This window comes from Ziziphus jujuba, chromosome 5 (assembly GCF_031755915.1).
Source record: "Ziziphus jujuba cultivar Dongzao chromosome 5, ASM3175591v1".
NCBI classification, from domain to species: Eukaryota; Viridiplantae; Streptophyta; class Magnoliopsida; order Rosales; family Rhamnaceae; genus Ziziphus; species Ziziphus jujuba.
The window spans coordinates 23,236,906-23,255,140 of NC_083383.1; the positions used below are offsets into that span (position 1 = coordinate 23,236,906).

General features: G+C 30.8%; 1 protein-coding gene across 1 annotated transcript; it reads left to right on the forward strand.

The window, feature by feature from the left end:
• The first annotated feature begins 15,184 nt into the window (after window positions 1–15,184).
• LOC107421392 (protein ZW2) lies at window positions 15,185–16,307 on the forward strand. The gene has a single exon (XM_016030621.4). It carries the CDS (start codon window positions 15,568–15,570, stop codon window positions 16,291–16,293), a length of 726 nt encoding a protein of 241 aa, XP_015886107.1. The 5' UTR covers window positions 15,185–15,567; the 3' UTR covers window positions 16,294–16,307.
• The last annotated feature ends 1,928 nt before the right edge of the window (window positions 16,308–18,235 follow it).

Here is an 18,235-nt window from a genome sequence, read left to right on the forward strand (position 1 = left end):
ATAGTATGCATAAAAGATAATATTAATTTTTTTTCCAAGTTTTTTTTTGCCCTTTCTAGAGTTAGTTTTGTTGTTTTATGTTCTTTGATTCTAAAAAAAAAAAAAAATTGATGTTAAAAGTTAAGGTGGTGTTCATTTTCTTTTATTTTAAATATTTTTTTTAGGGGATTAAGTTTGAGTCTTTTATTCTTTTTCTTTTTGAGCAATTATTGGAAAATCAGAAAAAAAAAATTACTAAGATTTAATGACTCCAATCTATGTACTAGATTCAATATCCACTTAATTAGCTAAATAAACTTGAGATTGAGAAAAAAAAAATAGATGCGCAAGCCTGAGCTTAAGATCATGTGTTTAATTTGAAATATATATATATATATATATGTATATGTATATATTAAAAAAAAATGCGTTGAAAGAATAAAAGTGAGGATTTTGTCTTTTATTAATTAATACAATATAATGATATTGGTAAAATATAGTCAAACTATTATAATTATAAGTGAAGAATTAGTCCAATTAATTAATTAATGGTTTCTTTAGAAAATAATAAAAATAATTAATGTTTCAATTTTTTATTTGATTAACCATTAATGTTTCAATTTTTGTGTGTTTGGACCAATTGAAAAATAACTACCAGTCTATTTTCTTAGAGAACAAAACTAAAAACAACCTACCAGTCTACTTGCTGTGGTGCAAAGTACCCGTTTACCCCTTGAAAGATCAATTACCAAATTGATCGATTTTTTTCAAACAAAAAATTGACTTTTTCCCGTCAATAAAATGTATTTTCATTATATAGTCCCAAAAAAAAAAGATTAATGTATTAATTTTACTCTCCATGGGAGTAAAACACACTTTTTAGCCTTCATAAATCATTTAAATAAATGATTTTTTAGACTTAATACTTTATATTTTGTATACTAATTCATTAGTTTTTTTTTTTTTCAGCTCTCTATAAACATCTAATATTAGAGGGCAAAATTATTTTTTTAATGTTATTATGGTAATATATCTATATATATATATGATCTATAGAACTACAACTTTCCCAGCTCAATTAATTTTGATGCTAATGTAAATATGTTCCCTATATTTGTTTTCAACAATATAAATTTCATATGAACTTCAATAAATGTAACAACTAAGCAATTTATTAAACGACAAAATTGAAGAAAAAAAAAATCAAAGAAAAAATTAATGGATAAGTTGGCTCATGTAAATAATACAATTATAGATTAAAAAAGTTGTGAAGTTATTATAGTACAAAAGCTTCTATATTTTAGTCTTTTATTTTAATTTTCTTAACTTGTATCATTAAAGGAAAAATTGTTGTTAACTTGTAATTTCCCTTAAATTGCTTTGTCAACCAAAAAAAAAAAAAAAAATCTTTACATTTATTTGTTTTTTATTATGATATAATTATGGACTATTTCCCTAATGTGCGAATATGGATGTGCCACGATGTGATTACTCTCCTAATTTTTTATGAAAAAAAAATATTTTATATTCAACCTTTTTTTCAGTAAATATCTTTCAAAACAAATTAGTAATCACGTGTTTTTCTTAATTATTTCCAAAAATCAAAGTAATTAGCATAATCCAAACAAACACAGGCTTAGAAAATACATGAGCTAAACGACACGCTCTCTCTCTCAACAAAAATAATAAAAACTAAAATTAAAAATTTAAAAGGATAAATTATCTTTACACGGAGGAAGTGAATGTGTTAGAAGGTGAATGGAGATTGAAAATTGCGGGCCATGTCGGCTAACTTTTTTCTAGATGATGGTGGTGGGGGAGATGCACTGGGCTCCATCCCTTGTCAATAAAGATTTCTTCCTTAGAAAATTGCCATACATATATATAATATGTATAATTTTAGATGCCACTTACAATACGTGTAATTTAAACGGAACAATTTACAGTTATATAATTTTGTACAAACAATTTAATGATAAAATGTTTTTTTTTTTTTTGGAATAATAATCTCAACTAGAATTCCGTTACCTCTAATATCAAAAGAATTTATAATTATACACAACATCAAAAAAATATATAAATCTTATGAAATAACTATTTAGTATTCAATTATAAATAATTTAAATTTTACAAAAATAATATTATTAAATGATCAATTATAAATAATTTGTAATACAAGCTAGTCATAGGTATAAAAGAAAAAGCTTTTCCTTTTTTTCATTTTTTCTTTTTGGGATGCTAAACCCACAACAAATGCTGAAGTTATGCTTGGTTGTCGTTTTGTGATTCCCGTAATTATCAAGGTAGCGTGTGTTTCTGCTCTTCCCCACCATCCATCATGAGTAGACACATAATAGACAAAGTCCTATGGTATTTTCATATAATCTTGGTGGAGACCACTCCTTTACGAGGAACAGCTCTGAGGTTTTCGGACTACACTAATGTGGGACCCCAAAATTTTATGAAAACGTCAAAATAAATGTTGGTAGTATGTCTAAAATCAATAATAATAAATATTAAAAAAATAACAATAAAATTCGAATCATCAAATTCATTTGTCAAATATTGAATATCAAATAATCTATGGTATTAGGTTCATTTTCCATCTATTTATATTAATTTGTTAAATAATATGCATTGCTATATTATTTCGTATTAAAAATTTGATAAATATATTTAATGTCGGTAGCTACCGTAACTTGTTTTATCTTTGAAAAAAAAAAAATCACTACAACAATAGGTGTCAAAAAATTTAAATAATACATTAATACATTTTTTTGAAGTTGAAGAGAAATAAGTCCAAAGACATGTGTCTTGTTCTTCTTGATAATCCATATTTGTAACAGTAGAATATTATTATTATTATTATTATTTTATTTGGCGTGTGTGTAAGAAAGCAATGAAATACTATTTGCTCTGGGTAGTATTATTTTAAGAATACATAACATTATTTATGTGAATTTTATTTTAAACGATCATATAACTAAAGCATTAGGATAATTTCAACCATATACAATGGACATAACTATTGATATTACTAATATTTCATCAAATTGGATTGTTAATCTATCGACATCTTATCTTAACTTTAATATTATCCAAGTGATATTTGATTTTATTTGCATAAAACCAATAATTTACAAATTATTTTGAATGATATCTCCATAAGAGAGATAAGTTATATATGAATATAAAATGAAACTATGATATATTCGAGGGATAAATCATGATCTAGTTTATGGTACCGTTATCTTCAAACATAGACGCTCTTTATAAATACACGCTAACATAGTGGTATTGTTATGGTGAAAAATATTCTCACAACTTTCTTTTAGATTAAACTTGAAACGCAACTATTAACTTCAGCGTTAGAATGTCTTTGATCGGTACCATAACATTGACCTTTGGTATCACAACATTGCCCCCCAAAGGTCCGCTTAGTAGCTGTTTGTGATCAAGTTTTGAAGCTGTTCGTGACCAAGTTTTGATTAAGATGATGGAGCTATTCGTGATGGAGAGAGGGACGGGCAAATTGGCATGGTTTGTAGGAACGAGAGTTCCTATGATCGTTGCTTTACTAGGAGTGCATAACAAAGTGTTGGCAATAAAGTACAATCTAGTACCAACTAAAATGAATCATTCCCTCCTCTTACTACGAGGAAGAGAGCAATGAGCCCAAATCCTCTTATTAGAAAGAAGAAATACCAAAACGTGCTTTGTGGCTTGGCTCACTACCCTAGAGAATCATATTGGTGGTGTAACACCCCGTCCCAAATCGCATCGGAATCCGTACACGTTGACCGAGGTTGACCGTTGACCGAGCGGGTCAAAAGTTGACTTTTTGTCCCAGTTGAAATTTCCAGTTGACCAGGGTACCGTGGCGAAGTGCATGATGCCTCGAATTCGTAGACTAGTAGCACGTCGAAAACGGAGCTACGATTTGAAAGTTATGGGCAAAACAAGTTGAAGTGCAAACATTCCAAAAGGTGCCGGGAGTTGACTTTTTCTTGTGATGTAATTTTATTTTGACTTTTGTATGGTTGTAAAGTACTCGTTGATACGAGTTCATAGACTAGCGGCACGCTTGAATCGGACGTTTGGTTAAAAAGTTATGGACGTTTGAAATTCGCCGGATACCGTATTATTTTATTATATCTGGCTTAAGTGCACAGTGATGCCATGTGTCAGCTTCTGATTGGTCCATGTGGCATCAACAGTGTCACATAGTGGCATTTATTTGACAAAATTCTTGGGGAAGAGAGAGAAAGAGAGAGAGGAGAGAGGAAGAGAGAGAGAGTCCGACTGGCCACCGGAGATTTTCAAATTTTTCGGCCGATCTACTGTACATGCGCCGGCCAGCAAGATTCCCCTCCCCATTTCCGGCAAAACCTCAAATTTTCATGGCGATCGGCCGCCGGACGCGCCCGGATCGAGGCGGCGAAGATCGGGGGCGAGTTTTTCCCTCCACCGCCGGCCACCGCCGATTGACCCATTTCCGGCCATTTTCTGGCCACACGCGCCAGACACCCTTGATCCCCTCCTCAAGTCCGGCCGACCCACCAAGTTTCACGGCCACCAAACCACCGACGCGCCGGGATTGAAGCTTTTTCCGGCGAGGGGCCGGAATTCTTCAAACCGTGATTTCTCCGCCGTTCGGCCTCCGTTTGCCTCACCGCCGGTCCCGTTGGATTGCTCTCCCCTCAATCTAAAAATCTGCAAAAAATCTCAGCTAACGGCCACCGCACGCGCCGCCTCCGGCGACAGTTGCCGGTGACCGCGGCGGCTCGCCGGAAGTTACTGTTCCGGCGAGTACCCAGTCTCCCGGTTGGCTCCAGTCCACTGTGTTCGATCTCCTGAACCCGAATCCGGCATCTGTTTTCGCCAATTCGCGATGGTTTGGGAGAATTGCGGAGCCGAAACCCGAAAAGCTTTCCGGCGAGATTCCAACCCCATCGGGTCCGATCACCGGAAAGTGAGACCGAATCCGTGATCCTCATCACTCGAGCTTAGATTCGGTATATAATTCGTAATTTTTAGATATCGTTTGGTGTTCGCTCCCCGGGTACCCATTTGGGAATTACCCGAATAAAATATTAATATTTTTGGTTGGTACACTGTGGTTGTTTAGGTGCGCGTACGAGTGGTGGAGTTGATCCTGCGGAGGATCTTAGTTGATTTACGCGCTCAAGGTGAGTGACCCACCTTCAAAAATTATTTTGGGCAATTAATTATATTTAATTGGTATTTAAATTATGCTCATGTGGTGTGATTTAATTATGAATTATATTGTGGTTTAATTTATTATGCATGAGCAAAGTGTATTTTGGTAGTATTTGTACGTGGTTTTAAATTTGATTTCCCGGGCATAATTGGGTTAAATATTTTACGAAAATATTTGTTTAAATTTTATAAATTATGCCCGCGGTATTTTTATGGTTGCATCTCGTATTTCAAAAAAATTGTGGTTTGTTGTTATCGCTGGTTCATACCGATATGTTAAATAAAAATATGTGGGATGGTAAGTATGAGAATTTAATGTATTTCCCACGATAATTTTGGAAAACGGTACGGTTGGTTAATGATGTCTATTTTTAGACGCACTCATACAGTATTGGTGTTCTGGTGTATGGACACGTGGTAGCGCGCAAGTATTATGTGGTTTAGCGCGCAGGTATTATTTCTCCCGTTGTTGCCATTGGACCGTGGGCAGGCAAGTTTGTTATTGGCCACAGCCGCCCCCCTCCTTGTCTGGGAGATGGTTTCAGCAGCGATACTGTCGGGACGCCGAAGTGCCGTTTGCAAGTTTCTCTCTTTAACCCCCCCGCCAGCCGGTGCTCGGGACGCTGGGTATCGGAGGGCATCACCGGTATATGGTGTGGTGCGTCATGTGTTGTAATTTGCAAATAATGTTTTAAACCCCAAAGGTGTTCAAAAATTATTTACTATAATTTATTACATTTTAATTATATATTGGGGTATGTTTTTATTTATTTATTGTTTATCAAATGGTTTAATCCCTTGGTTTTCGGGAAGTATGTTCATCGGGTTTTGTGAAATTGTTTTAACAGGAAACATTTCAAACGGAGTGATTGGTGAGAGTTTTGAGGGAAATTATTATTTCCAACAGTTATTATTTATTATTATTTATTTATTAATTGTTGGTATTTATTCAATTCCCTTAATTGTTATTATTATTTTATTATCATTAAAGGTATTCAGTAGTTAGGGTCACTCATTGAGATGATTAGCATCTTACGTTTTTAAGTTCCGTTCGTTTAGGTGCAAGTGGTGGTAGGCGTTCTTCCGGAGCGAACCAAATCTTTCCGCTGCTGTTGTGTTTCGAGAAGTACTTCTGTACTCTTTCATTTCAGTGTATTATTTCTTTCATCCTTGTTGTATTTCTGTTGTTTAGTACTTCTTAAAGCTCTGTATATTATTGGGACACTTATGTTTTATTTATGCACTGGACTATTGTTATTGTTGAGAAGTACTGAAATTTGTGGAACAATTTGTAGTTTGCGGGAGGAATAAGGGGATGAGTATAGAAGTGTGTTTTCAATGCAGGTAATTTGTGGTAAGTCCATCCCTTAGGGGAGGTTCTGCCGGATTTTCCGTTGGAGGGTTCGGTAGGGTTTCCCTAGGATCAGGGCTTGTCTAGGGTTCCGGGGAGGAATTCTGGACGGATCCTGACAGGTGGCATTGATGAAATCATGAAATTCTACTAGAGCACATTGACCCTAATCATAACTATTCACCACTGGATTAGAATGAGTGGGATGAAAAAGCTCTTAATAATGAGGGAGAAACTGATGATCCATCATACAATGTTGAAAGACGATAAACAACGAAAACAGGATGGAGGTTACAAAGATCAAACTTCATCATCTCTAGAAAAAAAAAAAAAAAACAGTATTTTCATAGGGAATGATCCAAGATGTCCTTGGTGGAGCCGAAACCACTAAACAATGCATGGGAAGATGTAAGACAACTTAGGGAGTAAATCCAAAACCTTATGTTGAATGTTGGTCTAAAACTAAATGTATCAAAAACTAAATTTCCATTCATAAGGGAGATTTTGCATGCACTACTTCCATCAAGGTTTTAATTACCACATACTATTATATATTATATATGAGATCTTTATGAAGTTATCAACTTAGCCATGTGTTGAGTATTTTTCTTTCCACTATTTGGAGCAAGTATCAAATGGTTCAAGCAATTGAAACCAACATTTTATAGTGCATTTTCTCAATTAAGTTGATTATTTGTTTCTCAATTTGTTGGGGAAAAGATGTTGAAGAAGCTTGTTATCAACCTTTCGTTGTTAAGGAATATATTTTACGCTTCAATATTGAAGCAATTCAAATGGAGGATTATAATGATCAAATGGCACTAGCAAGGATGATAATACATATCAGCAATAAAAAAATTTTATGGATTACTTGGTGAGTATCCTCAGAGGAACTTCCCTGATCTCCTAAATAAAATACAAAATTTTATCAATATCGATGAAATTGTCAAAGTAAAAAAGATAGAGAAAAGAGAGATAAGTGAAGTTCAAGATCAAAAGAAAGGAAAAGAAGACCAGAAACAATAACAAAGAGAAGGTCAACAAGCTATATACCAAAGACCACCACATACCATATAATATAACTTAAAAATTATTATTATTTTTTTTTTTGGGTCTTAACTACTATTATAAATAATCTACTCTAATAAGTTACAATTGATATATTAACTTCTAAAGTTTTTTAATTATATGCAAATTAAATTTATAAATTCATTTACATTCATTTAAATTCATAATTTTCCGGAAGAGATGTACTTTTGGCAATCTACATGCTATATATATATATATATATATATATCTCTAATTTAGAAATTTATAGAAATTTGTGGCTAATACTATGTAAAAATTTCAGCAACTACGAATTAATGTGAAACATTGACATTGTATTTACTTCGCTTAATGCAATTCAAAAGACAGAAATCTGAAATTTTATTTTATTTCGTTTATCATATATTGACATGATATTTACTATGTTATTTCTTATTTGAAAATTTAAATTTAAAAACATAACATTTGATATCTAAAATATTCCATGTACTTTTTTTTTTTATAGTTTTTTTTAGTCAGTAATTCTAATACATTATAAATTAATTAAGGATGAAGGATTTTATGCAAATCGAGTTGAACCTAGAACCTAGAAACAAGGGACAGAGCCAGAATCTTTATGCAGGTGGGCAAGTATACATACATACATATACACACATATATATAAATCGCTTGAGGACAAGTTAAACATACATACAGCCAAAAAAATAAAATAAAATATTTTTTATTAATATTAATTTAACATTATTTTTCTAATAGAACAATTTAACATAATTAGTAAAGTATAGCATAATATGTACATATTTAAAATTATATATCCCTACAAAGATATATTTTATGGTTTAAATTTTATCACCTTTTTTTCCCTTTGTTTCAAATCTGATCTAAGGTTTCTTTCAAAAGTCTTTAGCTTGTTACGTGTAACTTATATTTATAAGTAAGATTAAACTAATTTTTTTTTCTTACGAATTAGCTTAAAATAATATTAGTTAACCAAAAAAATATATATATAATGTTACCTTCTAGTTTTTTATAAGTTAATAAATAAGTTTGCATTATTTAAGTCACATTGTGCACAAAAACCACTCAAAAAACAATCTAATCTAGTTTGAATAATAAACAATATTGCAAACAAAACTAACGTTTGAAAAAACTAAGGAAGAATAAGACTATGAGCTAGTGAAAAAAAACAATAAGAAATAGAATAACAGAAAGAGGACAATTAAATATCAATAAAATAAGGCCAAATAAAATTAATAGTAGAAAAAAATTAGCATTTTTGTTTAAAGAATCGTACAATCACTCTTAAGCTTTTAGCTTTGCAAACATATAAAAAGAATTCTAATAGTAAGTTTGCTTTAAAAATAAAAATAAATTATAATATTAGACTTACAAGAAATATGATTAGTTTAAACAATACATTTTCAAACCTAACTCGAGAGCATTTGGTAAAAGAATTGAATAAGCTTTTTTTCTTTTAGGAAAATGAGAGAATCTTTAAAGCTAGAAAAACAAAATTAAAAAAAAAAAAAAACGAAACAACAAGAAGAATTTTAGTTGTTTTTTAGTGTTTTAACTTTTATATGAAAAAAAAAATTGATAAAGACTGTTCACATTTTTATTTTTAAATAAAAAAACAAATACTTTAGGCTCGCCGACAAAAAAAAAAAAGAAGGAAATTTTATAGAAATTTTTGAAATTTCTATTAAATTCAATTTTTTAAAATTTATTTATTAAAAAATTAATAAATATTATTGATGTTTAAATGTCCACATATCCATTATTTTTATTATAATAAATTTAATATTTTTATAAATATTGTATAGTATATATAAATATAATATAGATAAAAATACTAATATACAAGTTAAATAATATTACATAGACAAATATATAAATATAAATATTACAAAGTATATAAATATTATAAATATGAGGAGGGAATATATATATATATATATATATATATATATATATATATATATTTTCCAATATAAGTAAATGAATTGATAAAATGTTTATGGAATATGATTAAGTAGTAATTTGTGGGTACTATGATGACCAGTGTGGGTGGATACGAGATACTAGTAGGTTACCTTATGTACAAACCTATATCGCTTGGATGTGGCTTAGAAGATGATTCAAATGTATTGATAGTCAGTCCATAATACCAAGTTTTTTTTCAGAATGATTAACTTCAGGATTCATAAAAACTTTGAAGTTAAGCGTACTCGGATGAAAACAATTTCATATTGAGTATGGTGGTTAAATGGGAGATAATATCAATAGAGAGTGATAAGTCTGCCAGTGGAGACAAGGTATTACAAATGGTATTAGAGTTTATATCTTGCCGGAAGTGTGTCAGCGAAGACGTTGGACCTCAAGGGGATGGATTGTGATGACCATTGTGGGCATGTGCCAGACACTGCAGATTACTTGGTATTTAATCCCATATCGCCTTGAGTACAAAACACTGGTAGGTTATCCGATGTTCCATTCCACATTATTTAGGTGTGAATAAGGGTATAATTCAAATATAATGATAGTCTATGTCCAGGCTTTTTCAGAACAATTGGCTTCAGGGTTCATAAAAACTTTGAAGTGAAGTGTGCTAAATCCTATATCGAGTGTCGTGGCTAAATTGGGAGCAACGTTGTAGTTAAATTGAAAACAGTATCAGCAGATAGTGACAAGTTCTGCAATAAAGATATAGTGTTACAAATATATTTTTATATATAGTCAATAAATATCATATAATGATTATCAACAATGATAGCCATATTTTATACAAAATCTATATAAAGAATAATAATTTTTAATTATCCAAAAATTTTATATCGTATTGAGATACCATTTCATGATATATAATATAATTGTAATAATTATTTTATATATTTTAATTGATTCAAATATATATTTTTTTAAAATTTTTTTCATTAATAATAATATATTTATAATCATTAATGCGTACTATACATTGTTGACTACAAAAAATATAAAACCCATCTAATATTTTTACAAATGTTTACAATAATTTTATAACTAATTGATCAAATAATCTAATTTTAAAATTTTAATAAAATTTTTATTTTTTAACAAATTTTTATAGCTTTTATAAATTTTTATCAATATTTATAAATTTTTGATATTTTGATAAATATTTTTTTATTTTTAATTTATATTTTGCTTGATACTGATTGTTTAAATCTTATTGCCCTTATTGTCCGATCCTAGAAACATATTATGAATACTTTTATCTGGGTCAAACTAACAAATAATTTTTTAGCCGCAGCATACGTAATTTTTATTTTCTTCCAGAGGCAATTATAAATTATTATATATTTATTTGTTCTATAAATTATTATATATTTATTTGTCTATTACTCGTCTATGCATTAAAGAAACAATAATGATAAATGACAAGCTGGATAGGGACTCTTTTTTTTTTTGGCTTTAGGATATTAAAACTATATACTTATCTTTCATATTCCTTATTTCTAAGTCCAATAAATTAAAGTTTATTAAATTCCCTTTCAAGCCATCCCTTCACTTTCCTCAAAATTTCACATTTAAAACAAAAATGGACCACAAGTAACATCGGCACCTAATCTTTTTTACTCCATGTGAAACATGATATTTCTGTAAAATCGTTCCAGAAGCCGAAAAATAATTTAGTTTTATATTACGTACAATTATAATACGGTAATATTTTATGAAATAATTTAAAATAAAATAAAATAAAAATCCCACCTCCGGATATATTCTTTTTTGTCACATGCGTGATTCATTCATCCATAGAATTTAACAATTCTCACAAAATCCATATGGACGGTAAAATAAGATCGATTAGGGAGGCTCTTCGGATTGTAACCAAAAAAAAAAAAAAAAAAAAAAAAAAAAAAGGCTTTGGACACATGAATCATGAATGAAGATGAACTTCAATTGAGAAGTAGATTATCCAAGGAAAAAGGATTCCTTTGCTGATTGAGATGGCCTTTTATTATTGTTGCCAACTGATGCAAATGATTAAAATTCTGCTTTCCAGGGGCTAGTGCTACCTTTTTCTCTTTATATGGATGTTATTGTTGTTGGTGGTCCCAGTAGTGGACAAGAAATATAGAGTAAAATATTGTGTCAAAGTTGAAAATTTTATGACAAGATTTGCCTTCTTTGTCAATTTTGTTAATGCAAACCCGACAAATTTTTTTACCCTTGTTCGGTAATTGTTTGTTATTGTAGTAATTGGAATGTTTAATAAATTTAATTACTATATTTAATGTTTAAGTAAGAAAAATTAAAAAAAATTAAAAATCAAAAGTAAGAAAAATTAAAAAAAATTAAAAATCAAAATGAGTGGCAAACTTTACACCATATTTGGATTGAAAAGAGGAAATGAAAATAAAGGAAATGTGTAAATGAGGAAAGAAAAGGAAAAATAAATTATTAATAATTTTTATTTTGATGATTAATGAATAAAAAAGAAAAGAAAGGAAATGATATGAAAAATAATAAATATTTTCATAAGTAATAAAAAGAGTAATTTTAGGATGTTAAAAAATTCACTACAAATCTTTTCTTTTCCATCCATTTTATGTTGATTTTGAAAAAAAAAAAAAACTAATTAAAATAAAAAAAAATCAATTACTTCTATTTTTCCCTTTTCTTTTCATTTCCATCTCATTTTAACCATCTCAATAAATGATTTAAATCCTTTCTTCATATTCTTTTTTATTCCAACAATTCAACTATAATGTTAAAGATAAATTAGGAGAAGGGGAACTTTTAAGCTCCAGATCTAATTGAATCTACAACTGGTCCATGAGATTTTCCTTTGTACCGTACCTATACGGATTAAGGGCCAATATTTTAGAATTGATAATATGATTCCTACAAAAATACATAAATTTTTGAATAGTTCTTTTTGCAATGTAAAAACAATTCTGTGTAGTCCTATAAGTATTTAAAATGATCAGAATATTCATAATGTATTTTTTCTTTTTTCTTTTTTTAAATTCAAATTTTATTTTAGTCTTGTTCTTCCTAATCATTTCAAATTAGCTGCTATCTTGTTGGTGCCACAGGAACACCATCGACTTGTTTAGTTACCAGACCACGAACTATTGTTGCCATGCTTGGCTATTGTGTTAGCTGAATTTAAACAACTCAAAGATGAACTTGATTTTTGGGCAATTTTCTAACTCAACTAATTGAATTCGGCTTAATTTTTCAATTTGATTTCACATACCACATGTTTTACATTTGTTGAAATTCTAATAACGGAGCATAAAAGAGGAAGACGAAATACAGAGAGAGATTTCGATAAAATTCATCCATAAAAATGAAAAATGAAAAATATTCAATAAGGATATTATTGAAATTTAAAAATCATAAAATTGTATACAGATTTTTCTGCAGTGCAACTAGCACTTCTTTAAATGTTTTCAAAAAGAATTCTTGTGGCATATATATTCAATTCTACCATTAAAATGGTATCATAACCCACAATATCTAAATCTTTTCAAAACGAATTCTTGTGGCATATATATCCAATTCTTCCATTAAAATGGTATCATAACCCACCTATATTGTTCAATTAATAATTATAGATTGTTTCACTTATATTACAATGATAATTAAAAATAACAGAAATATCATGGCATAACTATTACATGTAATATTTTCTCTTCATTTAGTTGGATTTACATTCTTGTAGAAGAACCCGGATATGAATATTAAATATTTGAATCCTAGGACGATGGCTATCTATGCCTATAATTCAATATTAATCAGATGTAGGTAATATACAAACTGTTTTTTTATGTATGCAAAACCTTTCATTATTATTATTATTATTGTTTTCTTTTGCTAAAACTAAGTATGCAAAGCAAATACAGGCAATCAGTTCTCAGAAAGATGAAGAGGCCACAATGAGCACTCAAAAGAGCAAAATACAAGAAGCCCATCCATCTTCAGAAGAGGTCACTAAGAAAGAATTTGGGGTGTGCCAGCCACACCGCAAATGTCATGGTCTATACTGTATTGGGCTTCCACCAGCCGAGTTTGTTTCGGTTTCTTTTTCCTCAATCTTCAATATATACGTCACCTTCCATGTGAACCAAGTACAAATTGCCACCTAGATCAATCCCTGACAAAATGGTGGGCCTTTGTAAATATCTTTTGAGGAAATTCCCAAGAAATTGAAGAAGTGAAAAACAAAGCGAACAGATTTTAAAAATTACGCCCCCATATAGAGTGAGTATTTTTTATTTATTTATTTATTTATTTTTGCATCCCACATGTAGTGAGTTAGTGACATACAATTGTGATCTTTTGATGGTTTTTTGAAGGTTGATCTCTGATAGAGTAAGACAGTTGAGATCTCCTTAAACATGGATTTCCTTATTTTATGCTTTTCAGACCAGCCAAAAGATATATAAGACAGAAAGAAAAAAAAAAAAGAAAATACAGGACATATGAAAAACAAAATAGATAGCATATATATATATATATATATATATCTAGATATAGATATATCAAATCTTGCTCCAACTTATAATAATAAAAAATGATGATATGACAAATGCTATAAAGTTGCCACAGGTTTCCAGTTTAAGTCATTAATTTAATTAAAGTTTTCCCTCATATTTCATTTTGGTAATTTTTTACAATATAGATAAAATCCTTGTTCCATATTTTATTTTTGCCACCCTTGTTAGCATATAAATTATAATATTCATATACAATCATTTTACATTTAGCAAAAGTTACTTGAGCCAAAAAAAAAATTACTATTTTGCATTTTTTTTCGTTAACAGAGATTCAAATTCAATAATATTGTCAAAATAATAATAATAATAATAATAATAATAATGACGACGATGATGATGATCTTGCTACTAAACTATGCTTCTAAGAAGTACTACCTTGCATGTTAATGTACCCCCTTCAATTTTATTTATAAATATTTTAAATGATTGCAAACACACACACACACACACACACACACACACACACACATATATATATATATATATGTCAAATTATTATAAAAAATATATAGAATATAAATTTTCTATCTGAGTAGCTCTTACCTATGTTTTAAATATCATATTTAAAAAATATCATCAATTTTTTGATTGGTTTATAGGAGTTAATAATGCACATCCTAGCTGTTACAATTTCTGAAAAAAATAGTTACTTTACTCCTACAACACAATATCTGAAAAATTATTTAACACTGAATTCTTTTAATACTAATTATAATTTCTAAGTTGTGAATATGTAAGCCGGATAGTATACCATTTTTTTTTTTTCAGCAGAATAGTATACCATGTGAACATATAAAGACTGAACAATTTCAGAGGAATGTGAGAAGCCACATGCACCATATGGTTGTCGGTTAAAGATTTGCACCACTAGTCTATCCTGCCAAGAATAAATACCAGTGAAAGCCAAGCAATCTTTTTCCAAACTTCGAGGTTTTTAATTTTTCCTATCCCCGATAAACGACAATGTCCTTTCTAACCCTAACCCAATATTATTTTATTTTATTTTCCTTACATTCCTTTACTTTCCTTTTCATTCTCTTTTCCGCGTAAAGAAAGTTTGCTCACCATGCTCGTCATCGGCTGTCACTCACACACACACGCACCGCCATTACTCTGTCTCTCTCTCTCTCTGTTTCTCTTCATCATATCTTACCTTCCAAGAAAAATCCCATGCAATTTTTTTTTAGTACCTTCAACATGAAGCAAAAGCAAAACATACAAAATCCATACAAGCAAACCTCAAATAGTTATTATTAAAATTTTTAATAATTGATGGTTTCCAAAGATCTTGTTAGGTGTTTTCTCAACCACAATGTTCAACAACTATAAATACATACCATAATGACGAGCTTTTAAATTTTTCTCGTGCTTTTGCTTTTTCCTAAATTTTTTGGTTTTTCCATCACCATTAATCATCATTCATATATGTCTAACCAAAATGGTTCAAATCTTCAAGAGAGGTTTCAGAACTTCTTCAATGGTTGGCTTGAAAGACAACAGAGTTTTCTCGACCAACTCGATCATTTCTACTCTTCCCTAACCAGCCATGAAAACCACCTAGAACAACAGCGAAACTCGATCATCGAACAAGTTCTGTCCCACTACCAAGAATATTACGAAGAGAAAGCAAGAGCAGCTTTGGAAGACGTATTCACTGTCTTCTCGGCTCCATGGTTGAGCTCCTTCGAGCGGACTTTCCTCTGGATTGGGGGCTTCAAACCGTCGATGATACTCCGTCTAGTGAACAACATACTCGGCGACTTAACTCCTGAACAGCTGCAGATCATGGAGCGAATGAAGGCCGAGACAAGCCAGGCCGAGAAGGAGCTGATGGAGACGACAGCGACGGTTCAGGAGAGTCTTGCAGCTCCGCCATTGCTGACGTTGGCAAGAAGAGTAGGGAGACTGATGGGTGGAGAGATATTGAACTTGGATGGGGCTCTGGAGAGGGTGAAGACGGCAATGCTTGGGGTTTTGCAGAGCGCAGATGGGCTTCGAGCTTCCACGGTGAGGAAGTTGGTGGAGGTTTTGAGTCCCGATCAGAAGGTGAGGTTTTTGATGAGAGTTGCACAATTTCAGCTCAGTATTAGGAGGTGGGGAGTGCAGAGGGATTCGCAGAGAGCGACAAGTTGTTTGAGTTTGAGAGGTTGATTTTCTTTTTTTTTTTTTTTGGGGGGGGGGGGTGGCGCGGCGGGTGTGCTTTAAAGCCAAAATAGCACCGAATGGCTGAGAAAATGAAGGGGGAGACTTTTTCACTTTACTCGCATTAGTAAACATTGGAGGCTGATATATTAAGTAAGTGAAAGAATATCCAAAAAAACAAAAAAATAAAAATAAAAATGTCCAAGCTAGGAAATGCTGCACTCAGTCTTATAGCGGCTCTATAATTTCACTTTATTCACCATATGAAGTCTCAGATTTTGGGACCAAGGAACAAGAAAGAAAGAAATGCTATTGCTTGAGAAATGATAAACTTGCTTTTCGTTTTCATAAACAAAAAAATAAAAAAAAATAATAATAAAAATTGCTTTTTGTTTTGTAATATGTAAGCCCAATTGTTTTGAGGACTTTGGGTTTTTATTACCAAATAAAGCTCAATCTTTTACGAAGTTGGGCTCAATTTCAGCTAAGGTACAAAGGATTTCTGTGGGCTGCAAAATTGAGATGGGAAAAGTGCAATTACTCTCTTGTAGTTTTATATCAGTTTCAATTTGCCCGTTTAAAATTAAACAATGTTCCCCTATATTTTAATTTTTACATAAACTTTGAATTGCCCCTTCTGTTACTTTTTGTCATTTGAAGTTAACAGAAGCTAAAATAGGTTTCGGAAAACCCTTAAATTCAAGTCAGTATTCGAGGAGGAGAGGCCATTGTTGAACAACAGAAGCAGGTCCTTGCTATTTCACTCCTGTTATTTGCTCTCTCTCCCTCTCTTTCTCTCCCTCTCTCTCTCTCTCTCTATATATATATATATACATTTATACATATTTCCTTTTTCGTGAAAAAAAAAAGAAAGTATTAAGTGATTATTGAATTTATTTAGTACGATTTAAAATAGAAAATTAACTGTGGTTGACCCAAAAAAAAAAAAAAAAAAAGAAGAAGAAGAAAAGAAAGGAAATTAATGGTCTCATTATTAAGTATGAAAGGACATTAATGGTCTCATTGTTAAGTATACATTATGCATACAATCTAGCATCCTATATGTGGCACACATTAAAATGACCAATAGGGTAATTTTTTTTTAAAATTGTTATGTAAGGAGAGACTAATTATTAGGTACACATTGTGCGTACAATCTAACATCTTATGTGGTACATATACTCAATTAAAGAAAGGCATATATACAACTAATAACATATTTAACAAAAAACAATTAGAAAAAAAAAAAAAACTAATAACACGTGACATGAGATTAAATAAGTTAAACTAGCCACCGATTGCATTTTCTTCCATTTGTCTTCTTTATTTTTGCATATTGGCTTTCATATCCATCACAATTTGCAGGCCTCCATCTCGAGAAAGAAAATCTTTGACAAGTTTATGTAACCTCCATGGCCAATTGTGATAGAATGAAAGGTGATATTTTAGTGCTAAGCTTTTCCATTCGCATTCCCATGGAAACCATTTTTCTTAGAAAAGGTCAACTAGATTTTTAGCACTATGTTGTGGTCGACAAAAATTCAATATTAGGGCAACTATTTTTTTTTTTTTTTTTGGTTGGTTCGTATATTTCCTTTCCATTATTTTGGATGAGTATTTCAAGCATAAAATTTATTGCAGACTTAGACTTAAAGATAAAAGCTTGAAAGTTTGACAGAGATTGAGGATTTGAAACAAAATTTGGAATGACAGAATGAGACTTCTACATCTTTAATTTGATATGCAGTGCATTTTTCTTGATACTTTCATGAGATTTGACCCCATGGACCTTTTGGGACATCTATCGAACTTGTTTCTATATCAGAAATGCTTTGTAATCTACTTGGGGAACTTTTGTTAGCTTTAAATTAGTCATTTGTGGTTGGGATTTGGGATGCTCAACATAGCATACTAAATTGAAGAGCCAAGGTTTCAAATGCTAGGCTCAAAA

What these genes read in the sequence shown, in the direction of transcription:
- LOC107421392 (XM_016030621.4), top strand. Translation starts at nt 15,568, where the DNA reads ATGTCTAACCAAAATGGTTCAAATCTTCAAGAGAGGTTTCAGAACTTC.